This window comes from Pogoniulus pusillus, chromosome 14 (genome assembly GCF_015220805.1).
Source record: "Pogoniulus pusillus isolate bPogPus1 chromosome 14, bPogPus1.pri, whole genome shotgun sequence".
NCBI classification, from domain to species: domain Eukaryota; kingdom Metazoa; phylum Chordata; class Aves; order Piciformes; family Lybiidae; genus Pogoniulus; species Pogoniulus pusillus.
In genome coordinates, this window is record NC_087277.1 from 800,114 (window position 1) to 818,959 (window position 18,846).

The 18,846-nt window shown below is 51.0% G+C and overlaps 1 protein-coding gene across 6 annotated transcripts in view; it reads right to left on the reverse strand.

The window, feature by feature from the left end:
- The window catches only part of VPS13B (vacuolar protein sorting 13 homolog B), a 333,604-nt gene that overhangs the window by 154,766 nt on the left and 159,992 nt on the right, over positions 1-18,846 (reverse strand). For all 6 annotated transcript variants that reach the window (XR_010304753.1, XM_064154029.1, XM_064154027.1 and 3 more), the window contains exons 23-26: positions 15,207-15,441; positions 11,512-11,732; positions 7,291-7,497; positions 310-481 (exon numbers count right to left, since the gene is read on the reverse strand). Coding sequence is in view for 5 of the 6 variants with exons in the window: in XM_064154029.1 (XP_064010099.1) it covers positions 310-481; positions 7,291-7,497; positions 11,512-11,732; positions 15,207-15,441 (835 nt within the window). In the remaining variant the exon portion in view is untranslated. The remainder of the gene's footprint in view (positions 1-309; positions 482-7,290; positions 7,498-11,511; positions 11,733-15,206; positions 15,442-18,846) is intronic.

The following is an 18,846-nucleotide window of genomic DNA, read 5'->3' on the forward strand; positions in this document are numbered from 1 at the left end:
TGTGGCTTCTCATAATAATGTCACCTGGGAGCCTTCTCCTCTCCAGCCTGAACAGCCCCCAAATAGCCAATTTATTCTCCATTAAATCATCTTTCCATGCGGAGGGGCAAGTTAGCAGCAAAGAACGACCCAGCTGGCATGCACTAACCTAACCACAGCTGGTTGTTCCAGTGTGAAACACAGACCTAGCCCAGAGCTGTGCATGACAGTGTTTGGTACTGATGGTAAAGGCTGGGCACGGCTCCAAGTTCGCTCCAAAAGGAGGGAGGGGATGGAAGGCAGCAGAGTGCAGGGAGCAGCGCCCGGTACCTGTGCCGTTATTTCTAGGATCAGGAGCAAAGAGCTTGATGGTGATTTTTGGCAGCATCCACTGCATCCAGAGGCTGACACGTCCACTTGAGACCCCGATGCTGCTGGTGGTTTGTTCCAAGGTAATGGAGTCCGAGAAGGGGGAATCATCACCGCCCTGAAGAGAATCGCCCTGGAAAACAGGCAGCGGCTGAGGAGAACAACTATGGCTTGGCACTGCCCCTCCGCCTCCTTCCACCCAGCCTAGTGCAGTGCCCAGGCTACTCAGACTCAGTGCTGGCACATTTCAATCGTCTTCAACATCAGGAGAAAGATAAAATATATTCCTCTTAGACAATCACAGAATCAGCCAGGCTGGAAGAGAGCTCCAAGCTCAGCCAGCCCAACCTAGCACCCAGCCCTGCCCAACCAACCAGACCATGGCACTAAGTGCCCCAGCCAGGCTTGGCTTCAGCACCTCCAGCCACGGCCACTCCACCACCTCCCTGGGCAGCCCATTCCAATGCCAATCACTCTCTCTGACAACAACTTCCTAACAACATCCAGCCTAGACCTGCCCTGGCACAGCTTCAGGCTGTGTCCCCTTGTTCTGTTGCTGGCTGCCTGGCAGCAGAGCCCAACCCCACCTGGCTACAGCCTCCCTGCAGGCAGCTGCAGACAGCAATGAGCTCTGCCCTGAGCCTCCTCTGCTGCAGCCTGCACACCCCCAGCTCCCTCAGCCTCTCCTCACAGGGCTGTGCTCCAGGACCCTCCCCACCCTTGCTGCCCTTCTCTCAACACCTTCCAGCACCTCAGCATCTCTCTGCAATGGAGGAGCCCAGAACTGGACACAGCACTCAAGGGGTGGTCTGAGCAATGCTGAGCCCAGGAGCAGAAGAACCTCCCTTGTCCTGCTGGCCACAGTGCTCCTGAGCCAGCCCAGGATGCCATTGGCTCTGCTGCCCACCTGGGCACTGCTGCCTCAGCTTCAGCTCCTCTCTGCCAGCACCCCCAGCTCCCTCTCCAACTGGCTGCTCTCAGCCACTCTGGCCCCAGCCTGGAGTGTTGCTTGGGGTTGTTGTGGCCAAAGTGCAGAACCCTGCACTTGGCCTTGTTCAGTCTCATCCCATTGGCCTCTGCCCACCCATCCAGCCTGGCCAGGTCCCTCTGCAGGGCTCTGCTACCCTCCAACAGCTCCACACCTGCTCCTAGCTTGGTGTCATCTGCAAACTCACTGATGCTGGACTCGTGGTGGAGATCATTGATAAAGATACTGAACAGGACTGTGCCCAGCACTGATCCCTGGAGCACACCACTGGTGACAGCTGCCAGCTGGATGTGGCACCATTCACCACCACCCTCTGGGCCCAGCCCTTCAGCCAGTTCTTGACCCATCTCAGAGTGAATGATTCTATAGTAAAACTGTAAGGCTCCACGGCTCAGTTCCACTTGGCATAGAGCTTCCCTGACCCACTCCCTGCCAATGAAATCCTGTCATCAACGGACAATAAACAACCAGAAGCTGACAGGAATATTCTGAGATGCAGTGGGAAAGAGGATCAGAAAGCTGCAAGGCAAAGGAACAAAGATCTGCTGGAGGGGCCACAGAGGAGCCACCCAGTGTGGTAATCCCAGTACACTACAAACACACTGGTTGGTGAGTGCTGGGGGCTTGTGCTTCCCTGCAGCTGAGTTGTAATGAGTCTTCCTTCGTACAGTCACTGTCCTGACAGCAGAGAAGCCTTTTCATGACTTGCAAGTCCCTGCCAGCAGCATGGCAGCAGCTCTGAGCCTGCCAGCGTCTTTCTTCTGGTTTGTTTTGTGTAACTCATCCCCCAGCTTCTCTGGCACTGCCTTCCACCAGCTGCCCACAGCCTCAGAATTTGCCTCTGATCTCTCTACAAGATGATGCTTCTGTGCTGGACCTTCCCTGTGTCTCAGGTGGCTGTTCTCATCCGATCTCATCTGCTTTAGAGACGCTGGAGTCAGCAGTACTTTGGGAGTGAGGGATGCCCTGGGCAGCTCTAAAGGAAGAAGCCAGGCAAGGACCATTTCCCCCTGCTGACACCTTCAGATGGAGGCTATCACGAAACAGAAGTCAATTCAAGGTCAAGGAGAGAAACACTACTCGTTTAAACCTAAGGATGTGTTTATGTGCAGTTCAAGTCAAAGCTGAAGCCTGTGTTGATGCTGTGGGAACTGAAATGCAGCACTCTGCCGTTCCTGTTCTAGAGAAAGCCTCAATTTGTTTGTTTATTTATTAACAGCTGGACTCTTTCCCAAGCTCTTTCTGTCCTGCAGCACTGCAGGCACGCTTTGCCAAACTCTAACTTACAAACTGTGATGGAGGAGGTGGGAATGAGAGACAGGCTCCCTCCTCACCCCCCATGCACACCCTGGCTCTCCCACTGGACATGTTCCCAAACGCCTTCTCTAAGAAAATCGACTCTGTGCTCCCATTTTGGCAGATGCCTGGGTTTCCAGCAGTTGAAACGGAAGAAAACACGAGGCAATGAAACTCAAAAGGGTACAGCTAACAGCAAATACACACTGCCACCGTGCCAAGTCTCGAGTTCTACAGACAATTGGGTTGCTTTAGCTCCGTTAATTGACTGCATTCGGATGCTCACTTTCTGCTTCTCCCACTGAGCGCTGGTTTGTGTTTAGGCTTTGAGCACGCAGAGAACTCAGCCCTGTAGCAAACAGAGGCCAGGGTTTTCCCACACTTCTCTCTAGGAGTTTACTCTCTGAAGACATGCAGTGATGTACTGCTTTCAGAGGCTCAGGCAGTTGATCATGTCGGCAGAAGGTTACTTGTGGCAGCCTCAGTGGGGTTCCTGCAGAGCTGTGTTTATCCAGCACAACCTGACACAGAGCAAACTAACCCAGGACTGCGCAGGCAAACGCAACACCTGCACATTCTGAATCGGGGGAATGTGGCTCCCACCAGCTTCCAAGCCTATTACACCTGTGAAGTTTACAAGAAACCAGAGCTACAGGTTCTGCCCCGGATGGATCATTAGCAACTGATCCTCCTCTTCTAAATATGCAGTGGAGGAGAGCAGATGATGTGCTCTAACCAAAAACCACATAGGCATGGAAAAGAGAATCATAGAACCAAGCAGGCACCCAGCCCTGGCCAATCAACCAGACCACAGCACTAAGTGCCTCATCCAGGCTTTGTTTCAACACCTCCAGCCACGGCGACTCCACCACCTCCCTGGGCAGCCCATTTCAATGCCAATCACTCTCTCTGGCAAGAACCTCCTCCTAATATCCAACCTACACCTCCCCAGGCACAACTTGAGACCCTGGGCACACTGCTGGCTCATCTTCATCTCCTCTCTATCAGCACCCCCAGCTCCCTCTCTGCCTGGCTGCTCTCAGCCACTCTGTCCCCAGCCTGTAGCACTGCTTGGGGTTGTTGTGGCTGAAGTGTAGAACCCTTCACTCCAGTTACCTCATTCCAAGTCACTTCTGCATACCGCTGCTTGGAGTAGCTACCTTGACAGTGCAGCTAAACTGCATGGATCTGAGGCTCTCAGGGCTCACAGCAGTGCCATCTGCAGAGACGATCAACAGACAGCCCCAGCTACACAGTGCCGTCTCCTGCTCCTCCCATTCTCTGCTTCCCCAGTTCTACATGGACACTCTGATGATTTTCTGCCATTTAGCACATGTAAGCAGCTGAGTCTGCCCATTCTCTCCCGCAGTGGCAGTGGAGGCAGATGCTGCTATGCAGCTACCCTTCGGGAGGAGAAGAATGAAAAGTGCATCACTCCTCAGCCTTCTGTCAATGTCCCTGCAGCCAGAGGCGTTGGGCGGTCATGGGGGCTGTGAAACTGAGCAGGAGCTGACATCTCTCTCACTCTTGTTTTGCTTTGTTTTAAATAAGGTCCAATTCTTAGGGACATTTTACAGTGAGAAATCAAGAGACTGAAGCAAGGAGAGGCTGCACTCTTGTTTTCAGCACCCAGCCTGCTGCAGTTAAATATGCTGCTGCATTAACTTTCTGCTCTGTTTCCAGGTCCCCAGAACACTCAGAGTCAGAAACCCTGAACCATTTCCCCACAGCTTTTTGTGCCAAGGCCTAGAATACACAATTTAATCCTTTCACCAACTGTTGCAAATTGACCAATATGCTGAGTTTATTTTCTCTGCAGGATTTACCCTTGTTCCTCAGGAAGACCCAAACATGTGAAGCCTTCGTCCTTGGCCTGCCTCGAGCTCAGGGATGATCAGAGTTTGGCCACACTGATGCTGTGCCTTATCAAAATAACTTCTGCCTTCTTGCTTAATCACCAAGCCTCCCCAAGGACTAAACACTTCCACCACTGTTTGCACTTCAGTAAACAGTAACAAGTGGCCTGCTGTAGTCTGCACTACCTTTGCTTTTCCAAAGGAGGGATGGCAAAAATGACAAACTGCTTCCAGCCCTGCAGTACTTAAGCCTCTCACTCACATCTCCCTGTCTCGCCCCCACCCAGACCGGAGTGCAGCAAGCTAGGTAGCTCCAGCCACACAGCACTGCAGTGCTCACTATCAACTTGTCAGCATGAAAAGAATTACACACAGCTTAAAATATAAATCATCCCCAGATCACATAAACAAATCACTCCTTTTGCTGTTGAATATAAACAGTTGTGAGAGTTTGCTTTCTTCTGCTTCATTTATAGCAAGTCCACTGCGGCTGAAAGAAGCTTTACAAATAATCATTTGTCTCCTATAGGACAAAATAACCACCTTAAGCTAGAAAAATGAACCCCCCCACACCTATCACACAGCACAGTACAGATTTCAAGATGTTAAGACTAAAAAAATCAGAGGAACACATAAACACAAATGTGTGGGACACTGCCCCAGGTCCAGCCTGCTGCCATGCACATTACTGAATTACCCTCTCTAGGTCCTTGCTGCTCCTTAGCAATGCTGGCTACAAAACATGCAGCTGCAAGGGGCACCTGGGGCTGATGCACTCTGGTTTTGTATGCTCCCTGCTCTCATTTCTCCTACTAAAAATGTTAGAATAGAATCATAGAAGCAGTCAGGGCTGGAAGGGACCACAGGGATCAGCCAGTTCCAACCCCCTGCCACGGGCAGGGACACCCTACCCTAGAGCAGGCTGCCCACAGCCTCAGCCAGCCTGGCCTTAAACACCTCCAGCCATGGGGCCTCAACCACCTCCCTGGGCAACCCAGTCCAGCCTCTCACCACTCTCATGCTCAACAACTTCCCCCCCACCTCCAGCCTCACTCTCCCCACCTCCAGCTTTGCTCCATTCCCCCCAGTCCTGGCACTCCTTGACAGCCTCAAAATTCTCTCTCCAGCCTTTTTGTAGCCCACTTCAGATCCTGGAAGACCACAAGAAGGTCACTTTGGAGCCTCCTCTGCTCCAGCCTGCACAGCCCCAACTCTTTCAGTCTGTGCTCACAGCAGAGCTGCTGCAGCCTCTGAGCATCCTCCTGGCCCTTCTAATTACTGCTATAATACTCTGGGGGGAGGGGGAAGCTCTAATTTACAAAAACAGAAGGTATTTCCCAAACTAAACAACATGGACCTAGATCTGCTCCCACTGACTTCTTTGTGAGTAACATTAGATCAATATATTAGGTCTCAAGCTGTGCCAGGGGAGGTCTAGGCTGGATGTTAGGAGGAAGTTGTTGTCAGGGAGAGTGATTGGCATTGGAATGGGCTGCCCAGGGAGGTGGTGGAGTGGCCATGGCTGGAGGTGTTGAAGTCAAGGCTGGCTGGGGCACTTAGTGCCATGGTCTGGTTGCTTGGCCAGCGCTGGGTGCTAGGTTGGACTGGCTGAGCTTGGAGCTCTCTTCCAGCCTGGCTGATTCTATGGTTCTATGATTCAAACAGTGGAGAAGCACATTTCTGGCTGGTGCTACCTGCAGCCAGGTCTGGTGACAGTAAACAGAGTCAGTGCCTACTCTCACAGGCCAAAGAGCTTCCACTGGTGAAAAAGAAGGAGGGGAACATTCCTTAGTCTTTTCAGTAAGTGTATCATTTTATGCTCAACAATCCTCACCTGGAAGATCAGGACAGCACCCATGCCATCAGAATGAAAACCTAGCCTGTGCTTGGATGGCAGGAGAGACCTTCAGTAAGTTCAGAGACAGCCACCAACCACCAAGCCCACACATCAGAGCGGTACAGCCAACCTCTGCGGCACAAGCCATTGCATCTGCACTGTCTGAAGTAGTCTATCAGAAATGTGACAAGAAAATACGCTTCCTTTTCTTCTTCTCTCTGCTTGGCCAGGGGTAATTCTTGCCTCTTCCCATCCCTAAGAGTACAACACAGCTCTCAGACATCAGGACTGTGCATAGACTCAGAACAGCTTCACACTTATGATCTGCAGCAGTTTACTGCATGGCTTCCGAGAGCCTTTTTTAACGATGGGCAGCACAGGTACCAGAACTGCCCCCAAACACCATTCCCTGTTCTAACAACTCAGTGCTGCTGCACCTGCAAACAGGAACCATCATCTCCTGACCACAGGTACCAGAGCTGCCCCCAAACACCACTCCCTGTTCTAACAACTCAGTGCTGCTGCACCTGCAAACAGGAACCATCATCTCCTGACCACAGGTACCAGAACTGCCCCCAAACACCACTCCCTGTTCTAACAACTCAGTGCTGCTGCACCTGCAAACAGGAACCATCATCTCCTGACCACAGGTACCAGAGCTGCCCCCAAACACCACTCCCTGTTCTAACAACTCAGTGCTGCTGCACCTGCAAACAGGAACCATCATCTCCTGACCAGCAGTACCGCTCACTGCCTTCACAGAGAAGCAGTCAACACAGGCGCAATATGCAACTGTCCGGGGGCTGGCTTGCTCCTTCCTCTTGTTCCCCCGCACTAAGGAAACACTCTTCACCAGCCTATCAGAGCAAAGGCACATTACTGCTCCTCTGAGCCTTCCTTGACTGCTGCTCCCCACTCCTCGTCAGCCGGAGCTCGGGCGGCACCGTGCAGTCGCAGCAGCCTACCTCAGTAGTGGTGCCAATGTCAGCGGATGGGCTGCAGGTGCTGGTGTCTGGTGGAGCTGTACCAACGCTGCTTTTAACTGGAGAGCTAGGAGGGGCTGCTCCTGCCACAGGCTCACTGTAGGCTGAAGACTGATAGAGAATTCCTTTCCTCTGGATCTTGTTCCAAACTTTACCTGTGATCTCAGCCAATTCATACAGAAGCTGCACCTAGGATTAAGAAAAAAAACAGCCTTTTTCAAGATGAGGTTAAGGAACAATCACCAAAGTCCTCCAGTGAGACTCAGAAGGCAGCAGAACTGCATTTCTCCCCATTTGTAGCACTGACATGCAGCCACCCTGCAATTACAGCAACTGCCACCAGTTAGAGCAGAGTGATTCTGATAAGAATAATGTGTGCCTGCTCCAAATACACGGCCTGTGGCTCATAAAAGCACAACCAGTGACAGGCTCTTGTAAACCTGCTATTAATATCAGTGTTAACAATTAAGCCAAGCTGATTTGTGCTGCCTTTCACATGGAGAGATGCTGCATGTAGAAAAATAGAAAGCTGTAAACTTTATGGACCATTACCAACGCAGAGAACATTAATTTAAGCGCCATTAAAAGGCTGATGCCAGCGGCGCGGCGCTGCTGGGGTTGGAAGAAGACTACCCGCTATCAGACTCGGCACTCTCCTGGCATCTGTCGCTGCAGGACCCAGCAGCACACTGTTTGACTTGCACATTGTTTGACTGAGTTCTAAGATGTTTACACGAGTTTTTGTAAATAAGCATTAATCACAGACCCTGCCAGACAACAGACTGCAAGATACTGCAGAACACAAGCTGAGCGAGAGCTGCAAACAATATCTAAGCAGAGCCACAGCTGGATACCATACCCGCCCTGCCACTATAAAAAATGGGAATTCTCCTATTTATAAGAACTTTAAGCCTCAGGACACTTCGCCTCTGTGAAGCTGGCTTCTCATGTGGGCAGAACAGATGCAGAGAAACGCTCCTGTCAATCTCCACTTGATACAAAGCAGCGCTTGATGCCGTGCGTGAGAGCGTGCGATGAAGGCTCCAAGTACAGGCTGCAGCCCTTCCTTCAGAGGTGAAGGGCTGGAATTTTATGAAACCTTCATTCATCTTCCACATTCTTTTGAAGTCTCAGGGCTTACACTGAGCAGGTCATATACTCTCTCTTGACAGAATTTTTCCTTAAAGCAGATAAACTTCTCGGTACTTTTTTTCCGCCTCCCCACGCAGCCCAAGCTGCAGATGTGCTGTGCCAAAGAGCTCTTTCAGTTGTGCCTGCAAATATTTGGTGCCTGTAGCACTCTGATCTGCCCTGGTTAACACTTACTTTACTAATGGCACATTTCTAAGCTTTCCTGAGTCCCTTCCCTGGAACTCAGGCAGATCATCCAGTCAAGTCCATCTGCCTGATTAATAGAACATTAACTGGTGCTGACACTGCTGCCAAAAGAAAGAGTCTCTAGAAAGCTAATAGGATACAGACACACATCCAACTCATCCATGCTTGCAACCTCCCCTCCCTCCTGAGCAGAAGGATAATTGGAGCTCTCCTTGTCTTAATGAAGCAGGCCTGCCAGAAATTTAATCATGCTACTGTTCCTAAATGCACAGAAGAAGGCATAAGAAGGAACGAAGCTGTTCCTTTGTTCACACACAGGCTGACACACGAGGCGAGGAGGTTTGTCACCATCCAATCCGACGCTGAGGAGTGCAACTCTCACTAGGGCTGCAACAACCACGGTCACTGAAGTTAGTAATTCCTTATCAGGGAGGTTTCCTCTGTAAACTGCTCAGGCTGGGATCTTCACAGCCATTCTGGAAAGGGTGGCTCGTTGAGACAGCAGCAGCCACATCTCTGCATGCTGCCACCAGCAAGACAAACGACGAGCACCACCCTAACACTCTGCCCTGAGCCCAGGGACAGAGCCACAAGCTCGCCACGGACAGAGGCACGTTTTGACTGTGGGGAAGTGATCCTCATGGAGGTGTGTTAAAAAGTAGAAAAGGCCAAAAATACAACAAAAAGTTCATCAAAACAAGCCCAAGGCACGTGTGGATGTGCAGAGCACGTTTAGAGAGCTCAGATAAAGAGCTGAAGCTGTGCCTTTTGCAATGTTTCCTATACTTCATTTTATTCTGCTGGTTGTAACTCACCCAAATGGAAGGCTTTCCACTTCCCTCCTTGGCTGCACGTTTTCGCTGAGTAGTCTTAGGCTCTTGAACATTCACTTCTGGTTCTATTTCATAGAATCCCAGAAGGGCTCAGATTGGAAGGGACCTCAGAGCTCACCTACTCCAACCTCCCCACCATGCCCAGGGACACCTCTCAGATAGACTCAGCTGCTCTAGGCCTCACCCAGCCTGGCCTGCAACACCCTCACCAAGGGGGCAGTCACAGCCTCCCTGGGCAGCCTGTGTCAGAACCTCACCACCTCCACACTGAAGAACTTCTTCAGTGTTCTCAGCCTCAGCATTCCCCCTTGACCTCTCTCTAGACATCCTCAGGAGCAGTCCCTCTACTGCCTTCCTGCAGCATCCCTTCAGCTATCAGTAGGCAGCTCTAAGGTCCCTCCAAAGCTAATGTAAGGCCTCCCTTCTTCATAACACAGCAGTTAGCATCATTATTTTTATCACACTCTGCTCAGGAGAGAAAAACCAGCATGACAAAACCAGGATTAGCAGAGTTATTATCTGTCAAGCAGCTTCCCTCTCTCACTGCTTCCACCTCTCCTCTGCAGCAGAATCACCACTGACTCAGAAAGGTTCCACTACTTGGCATAATCTGTGGAGTTCAGCATGTTACAGCACTTTGTACTTCAAAAACAGCACATGACTGCCAAGCTGAGAGCTACAACCAGGGGCAATATCCTGGCAGTTTTGCACACTGGAAATGCCTGGGGGCTGTAAATGGCTGCAACCACCAGAAGAGGGTTTCAGATGAAATCACAATGCACATACAGTAAAACACCTCACCTTTGCTACCACTTACCAAGTGCACCAACGACCACCTGCCTCAGGGCTGCCACCCACAGACAAAACACAGCCTGTCATTCTGAAGAGTCAAGTTTCATAGCAGCTCTGCCCTCAATCTGTAACCATCAAATGCTCTTTATTTGCCATCTTCTGGCCTGAACACCTGGTTGAAGACTGATGGGGTTTGGCTTTTGTCTTTGCATTAGTCAAGCAGAAGGAACAGGCAAGGCAGGAGTAAGGGAGAACATACAGCTTAGGAGCCTTCATCAGACTCAGCTCATTTGCACCCTTTTGGACACAACTGCCATAACAATACTCCAGTAAATGAACACTGTCACAGTGTGCAAGGACATCTTTTAAGACAACAGGATTGGCCTGGATCAAAGCCAGTGTCCAGCAGGAGCAGGGCAGTAATGGTGTCCCTGAACTCAGCCCTGGTGAGGCCACAGCTGAGTACTGGGTTCAGTTCTGGGCACTACAGCATGGGAGAGATCTTGAGGGACTGGAGGGTGTCCAGAGAAGAGCAATGAGGCTGCTGAGGGGTTTGGAGGGCATCATGCAAGGAGCAGCTGAGGGAGCTGGGGCTGTTCTGTCTGGAGAAGAGAAGGCTGAGGGAGACCTCATTGCTCTCTGCAGTTCCCCGAAAGATTGGAGGAGAGTGGGGCTGGTCTCTTCTCCCCTTCTCTTCTCCCAAGCAATTCTGATTCTCTTTGGTCTGATATTGCACAGCACAACTTCATTTTAGCCTTTCACTCTAATGTGATTGCCACGGAGCTAGAGGGGGTGACCTGTGTTCACATGCATGCATTGGTTTGGGTTTTAACCCCCTACTGCAGGCCACCATTGTTTGCCTAAGAAGCATTTCATGTTAGGAAAAAAAAAAGGTAGTTCTAGGAAAATATGGTAAAAAAAATGGCATGGAACCACTTCAATCTCTGAATGCACAGGGACAGCAGAGCAGCAGCCTGGCATTTAATGGCACATCTGCAATTCATTTCACTCCACCAGCCAGGAGATGCATTTGTACTGTGGCTATTACATTCTGAAAGAGTTTGAGTTACCAAACTTGAGAGACCTTCAAAGGGAACCCTCATCTAAGCACCTTCCTCTTGACAGTCCAGTTAAAGAAACAATGAAGACAGAAGAAACCCTCTTCCACCAAGTGCAGAAGGACTGTGCTTAAACCCAGTGGCTCTGGGCTTGCTTTCATAAATCAATTAAATGCACTGACCTGGGGGTTGGAGCACTTTATTTCAAGGCACTCAAGGTCGACGTGGAGGCAGACAACAAATGAGTGTCTGGATTCTGGCCCCGAAGCAAGCAGCTTCTGTGAAGTAACAGCTAAAGTAGATGTGCAGCCCATTGGCTCCACTAAGTTCAGTGTCATCTGCTGCCCAAGGAGGGTATACACACTGAAATGATGCAGGCTGATCGTCCAGGGGAAAGCATCACCTAATGATCAACAAGAAGGGAAAACAGCTCAATACTTGAATCGTGAAAACGAGGCTGTCCTTTCCTCCACGGAGTTGTGCTAAGCCCCCTTAGAATCACAGACTGGCCTAGGTGGGAAGGGACCTTGGAGATCATCTACTCCATCTCCCCACCATCAGCAAGTGCAATCGACCACCACTACACCGACCCTGAAAGCACACAAATATTGCTCAAGCACCCACTCCATTCCACCCCTCCAGATCCAAACCGCAGCAGCTCATCTTTCACAGCTCTGTAACAATTAAAAGCCACTGAGGATTTTAACCCCAAGCTGTGCCAGCCCCACCTACTACACTGACTTCAAAGCAGTCTTCTTGCTTTCTGTGGTCTCCCTCAGAAAGGAGTCTCCCGAGACTGCTCTCCACTTGCTACCAGCATCACAGCAGCTGAGGAACTGCCTGCCCCAACTCAGCAACCTAGCGGCCGCTGCAGGCAGTCTCAGATCCAGGCCTGGTGAGCACCAACAAACCTCAGCCTAGGCTGAAACTGTCTTTGTATAGAGCACATTCACTTGGAGGAAAAGATGGAGACAAGTTCTCCTTCCTGCACCAAAATTCAGAGGATTATTTGGTCTCGTTTTTTAGGATAAGGGCCTGGAGCAATGGATAAAAAGAGTCCAAACTAATCTAATGCCCTAAACCCAAGGAATCAGAAGAGAAGGTGGCAGACAAATAAAAATAAAGTAAATTAACCCCCAACCAACAGCTATAGAGAGAGAAAGGACTGAAGTAGGGTGAGCAAACTACAGACAGCAACACAGGAACTTCATCTGAAAAAGTGGAAGCCAGGAAAAGATTCTCAATGAAAAATGTAAGCTTCTAAGCACAGAAAGATCTCACAGACACCAGAAATGCCCTCGCTATTAGTCTCAGTGCTCTGCCTGAAGAAACATTTTAGTTCCCCTCATGTCTTCAATTTATTTTCCTATCCTACCACTGCCATTGGCTCTGCTGCCCTCCTGGGCACTGCTGCCTCATCTTCAGCTCCTCTCTCCCAGCACCCCCAGGTCCCTCTCTGCCTGGCTGCTCTCAGCCACTCTGGCCCCAGCCTGGAGTGCTGCTTGGGGTTGTTGTGGCCAAAGTGCAGAATCCTCATCCCCTTGGCCTCTGCCCACCCATCCAGCTTGGCCAGGTCCCTCTGTGGGGCTCTCCTACCCCCCAACAGCTCCACACCTAGCTTGATGTCATCTGTAAACTTACTGATGCTGGACTCAATGCTCTGCTCCAGATCATCAATAAAGACATTGAACAGGACTGTGTCCAGCACTGATCCCTGAGGCACACCATTAGTGCCAGCTTCAGGCTGGCTGTGGCACCATTCACCACCACTCTCTGGGCCCAGCCCTCCAGCCAGTTCTTGACCCATCTCAGAGTGAATCTGTCCAAGCCAGGAGCTGCCAGCTTGGCCAGGAGCATCCCTTGCCCTTCAACTTTGCACCAGATCCAAGGCTCCTTTCAACTTGGGCCGTTCCATGGTTCTGTGATTCTGGTTTAATATCCTCAGAGCACACAGCCACAGGGACCTGCTGTCTGATTGATCTGAACTCTAAAGACAACCACATCACTTAATGCCTTTCAAGAAGTGATTCAGTTGCAGTTGCTACTGAAGTTCAGCAGGACCTCCTGCTCTCCACATCGCCCAGCGCGTTTCTGGCTGTGCAGTACTTGGTGTGGCTGAGGGAAGGTTTCTGAATCTTAGTCCTGTGTTCAGAATGTTCTTGTTAGTATCCCTGCAAACTACAATGACCTCAGGAATGTTCCAGAGCTCTGCAAACAAATGGCAGGTGTGGACTGGGGGCTGTTGAGTCATCTACTTTTGCAGCACGCTGACGTCTCAGGTCAGTAAGTACCTGAGCAGGATGCAAGATCCCCAGGTGACAGCATAACTATGCTGCTTTTTCCTCCTCCTCCGCCCCTTCATCTAAGGACAAAAATGCAGGAGTGAGCACAGAGCTTGTCCAAAGTCAGACTTCTGCTTACCTCTTCCTTTTAAAAGGGGGAATTACTGAAAAAAAACACAGTAACAGCCTCCAGGGAAAGCAATGCTGAGCAAATATCACTTCAGAGAGCTGGTGACACACCTCAAGGACACCAGTCTGACTCTGGAGTCTTCTACAGTGACAGGAGGCAAAGCAAGAGATTGCCCCAGGAAAAGTGCATCAAAACCACTGCCATCTACCTGGGGAGAAACAAAGACAGGGACCAGAAAACTCTGAACACCCTGTTGGTAACAGCCTGTGTAAGGGGGAGTTTCGGCTACAGCTCCACCAGGGAAGCAGCAACATCGAGGCTGTGAGAACTTCTGTTTGGCATTACTCCCGGAGCACAGAGCCACACACACACAAATTCCTTACCACAGGCTCTAGCACAACCAATGGGATTCCCTTCCCTCGCTAGCATCTCTCCTGCAAATCTGCATCTGACAGAATTCAAATGACTTCTTCTTCTCAGAAACGGTTTTCATTACACCATCAGTTTGAAACAACCCAAAGACTTTGGTCACATTTATCTTTTATCTGTCACTGTGATTAACAAATTAGATCCCTCCTCGTGAAAGCTGTTAGGAAAAAACACATCTGCCTTCACCTACCTTTCTTTCTCCTGCTTTTTGCTTCCTTTCTGTTTTCCCCTTTCACTTGGTCGCATCTCTACTTCCAGTATATAAAGGATCCTCTTCCACTTCCTCTTTCTCGCCTCCTTCCTTTCCCTTTCCCTCTCTCCTTCCCCTTTTTCCTTTTCCTTTCCCCCAAAGCCTTTTTGCTCTGCTCCAGTCCATCACTCAGAGTTTCCACAGGCTCTAACAAACCCAACTCATCAGGTATTCAGTGCTGGTTTGCTTTAATTTACTCCAAGGGAATTTTGGAATCTTAACAGGACCTCCTCTGCTGCCTGGGGATACCAGGTCATGGCACCACTTCCCTGTGGACCTGTTCCACTGATGACCACAGTCTCAGTAAAGAGCCTCTTCCCAGTGCCCACTCTGAAGGTCACCTCTGAGGTGATGGTGGCTTCTGGGTTGGGTGGTCGTGGGTTTGAGTTGGGTTTGTTTGTTTGCTAGCAAAGTGGCACAAGAAGATTTTCCTGACCTGCTTTAATTCTGTCTTGGAATTCCCAACTCACTGCCACCTCCTGTTGCACCTCACTGACTGCTCGTAGCTGTCAGGCAGCAACTCAGATGCCAAAGCCAAAGGAGGTAAAGGTGCACCTCTCCTGCCCCGTCCAACCTGGGCCATTCTGTGGCTCTGGAATCGCAGCACAGGCTCTCTGATGACGAGCTCCACGTTAATCCCCATGGGGCAAACCTTACTGTACCTGTAGCCACCACCAACACCCAACACTGCTACCAAAGCAGCACAACACCTGAGGCGCTCCAAGGCAAAGACCATTCTCACAACAGCAAAAAGTGGAAATGAAAGAGGAAGCTTTACCACATTACCTTCTTCCAGGATGGCTCTCAGCACAACAAATGGGATTTCCTGCAGTGGCTCCATGTGTTTGTGTCCAGCACTCATCACCTTTACCTGGGGCAAGCAGATGACGAGCGTGCCCGGCATGCTGGCCTGCCCGTGGTACCAGCTCCTCACCGTGCCAGGGATGTCGCCTGACACGATGGTGCTCGGGGATGGCAGGCTCTCGTTGGGCAGGAACACACAGCAGGACTGCACTTCAAGCTGGGAAAAACAAAGCCAGGAGAGAGCTGTCACAAACAGATTACCATTGCCTACCCCCGCGTGGAGCAGGCATCCTGCTCCAAAGCCTCAAGTCACCCATCCGCTACGGCTGATTAATCATAGAGTGGTTTACATTGGAAGGGAGCTCAGAGCTCAGCCAGTGCCAACCCCCAGCCACAGGCAAGGACAACTCCCACTAGAACAGGTCACTCAAGGCCTCATCCAACCTGGTCTTGAACACCTCCAGGGAGGCTGTGGAGCACAGAAGCACAACATGTGATCACATTCTGTGCTTCTGTGCTCTACAACCCCCCTGGACAACCTGTGCCAGTGTCTCACCACCCTCCCTGCAAAGAACCCTCTCCTAACATCCAGTTTCAATCTCTTCTCTGCCACTTCAAACCCATTCCTCCTCATCCTGGCATTACCAGACCTTGTCAATAGTCCCTCCACAGCCTTCCAGGAGCCCCCTTCAGTTACTGCAAGGCCATTCCAAGGTCTCCTCCAAGCCTTCTCTTCTCCAGGCTGCACAGCCCCAACTCTCTCAGCCTGTCCTCAGAACAGAGCTGCTGCAGCACTCTGAGCATCTTGGTGGCCTCCTCTGCACTGACTCAAACACTTCCATGTCCTGCTTGTGCTGGAGACTCCAGAACTGCCCCCAGGACTGCAGGTGGGGTCTGAGGAGAGTCACAGAATCTGGGAGTGTGCCGCCTGCAGCAGAGGAGGCTCAGGGCAGAGCTCATTGCTGTCTGCAGCTCCCTGAAGGGAGGCTGTAGCCAGGTGGGGTTGGGCTCTGCTGCCAGGCACCCAGCAACAGAACAAGGGGACACAGTCTCAAGCTGTGCCAGGGGAGGTCTAGGCTGGATGTTAGGAGGAAGTTGTTGGCAGAGAGAGTGATTGGCACTGGAATGGGCTGTCCAGGGAGGTGGTGGAGTGGCCGTGGCTGGAGGTGTTGAAGCCAAGCCTGGCTGGGGCACTTAGTGCCATGGTCTGGTTGATTGGCCAGGGCTGGGTGCTAGGTTGGGCTGGGTGAGTTTGGAGCTCTCTTCCAGCCTGGTTGATTCTGTGATTCTAAAGACATCACATCTTAAAACTGGTAACCCAGGTCTGTACTGCACATCCTCCCCCTGAGGCTCATAGTCCTACCAAGAGCACAAGAGTGAGCTGCTGAAGAGCTGGAATGTCCCTGCAGCACAAGGCCAGTGCCAGGCCAGGGAGAACCCAGATATTCATCTCAGCTTCAGCACTTGTGTGCCCTTTTGCTTAGACAACCTGACAGCAATTCACTGCAGCAAAACCTCCAGCAGAATTGTGCAAAAATAAATACATTGTTAGACGAGGGCTGTGTTTGTTTCTAGTGTGAGTTGTGAGATGAAGTTAATTACATCTTTGATAAGCAGTTTATTGATCCAAGGGTGCAGAGGGTACTTTATTTAGACTGGATGCAAAGCAGGGGTGTATTGTTACAGATGTGAGAGCTCTGGCCCTGGCTGCTTTCCCCTGCTAAATCAGTCATTGTGTCACTCTGCAGGGATTTTCTCAGGGACACAGGAGATCGTTCTCTGCTCTGTTAGCAGCACGCTGCAGGTCAAGCCACTGCGGGAAGATGATAAAGAGATGGCAAAAGGAATTCTGAGCAGTGTCACCTCTGCTTTATCAGTGCCTGTGCCCAGTAAACAGCTCAGAACAAACCACCCATTCCATCTGTCTCTCTGCAGTGATGAACAGCAAATGCTGCCTGGATGCACAAGCCACACAGGAATAATAACCCACAAACTCCACCAGCCTGGAGAGATGCCACACCTCATCACCTCACCAGCAGCAGGATCCACAGAAGACATCTCCCAACGTCCAGATCTCAATACTTAGCAGAGGTTTTACACCTCATTGACAGTTCAGTGCAGCTTTGTGCCCCAGACAAGCTCTTTAGGCCATCTTTGCTGCATTTTGCTTTGCTGTCTCAAGAATACTGCAAGGGAATCACAACACCTCTGCTCCTCCAAACTACTGAGGGAATTTCCTCTACCTAAGCAGCTTCTTTCCATTCATCTTCAAACAACTGAGAAGAAGTTGGACCGTGAATTTTGAGGGGATTCATGATAGTATTGCACCCTTCAGAGAGCCCAGCCCAGAGCCCCCAAGCTGCAGCAGGCAGAGAACATCTCCTGTGAGGCCAGGCTGAGGCAGCTGGGGCTGGCAGCTGGCAGCAGAGCAGCCTGAGGGCTGCCCTCAGTGTGTGCTAAAGCTGTGCAGGGCAGTGTCGGGAGGACGCAGCCAGGCTCTGCTCAGGGCTGTGCAGTGACAGCACAAGGGGCACTGGGGGCAAGCTGGGGCAGAGCAGGTGCCAGGGGAGCGGGAAGGGGAACTTTGTCCCTGTGAGGGTGGTAGAGCCCTGGAGCAGGCTGCCCAGAGAGGCTGTGGAGTCTCCTGCCAACCCCACCTGGATGTGTTCTGCGTGCCCTGCCCTGGGTGCTGCTGCCCTGGCAGGGGCTTGGGCTGGCTGATCTCTGGAGGTCCCTCCCAAGCCCTGGCGTTCTGCTTACAGGTAGGGTTTGCTGATTTGTGCTCCCTTTAAAGTTGCTATTTCTAAAGGCCTGGAGGCTTTTCTGTAGAGCCATCACTGCAGGACACACGGAGCAGACGGCAAAGCCCCGCGGCTGAGGGCAGATCAGCAACTACTGCAGCTACAGAAGGGCCCAATGAGTGCAAAACTGAATTTGCACCTGCTGAGCCTCTCAGCTGCAGATCTGCTCCCACACGGCCACCAGCTTCAGGGGAGTCTGTGCAGTTGCCTGAGAGGCTGCAGCCCTGCCCCAGGGAAGGAAGGGGGAGCCGCTCTCAGCTGGTGGGACTGCATGCGGGCAGAGGTGAGAACTCTGCTGCAGACCCTCCACCGGCCAGAGAGGGCTGCACAATAGCTGTAGCCCAAACTCTTCCAATTAAATCCATCAGTGGCATATATTAAAGCCATCCTATAAATCTTTTTACACTTTTAAAAGGACTGTTAAAGTGTATGTCCAAAATGGTGAGTTCCATGTGAAATGGGCCTGATTTATGTAACCAAGTATAAATCTGCAGCAGTAAATCTTGTATTAATGTAAGGATCTGACAATCCAAGGGAAAGAAAATGAAGTAATCTGCCAGTAAGAAGTCCTCAAGCTGGGGGTCAGATCCTGTTCATGGAAACCATCTGGTTGGGACCCTCCAAGCCACACCAAACACAAATGATCTTTAAAAAAATATCCTATTCATTAATGCCTCACAGCTGCACTCAGTGTTACTTCATTTTTCCATGGCAACATCCTTGCTGTTGCAGGGATCCTGTTTCAGTTTTGGTAGCAACGTGTTCCTGTGCCAGCACTGAACACATTCATGTGCTAAAGAGAGGGAATTATTACAAATTCC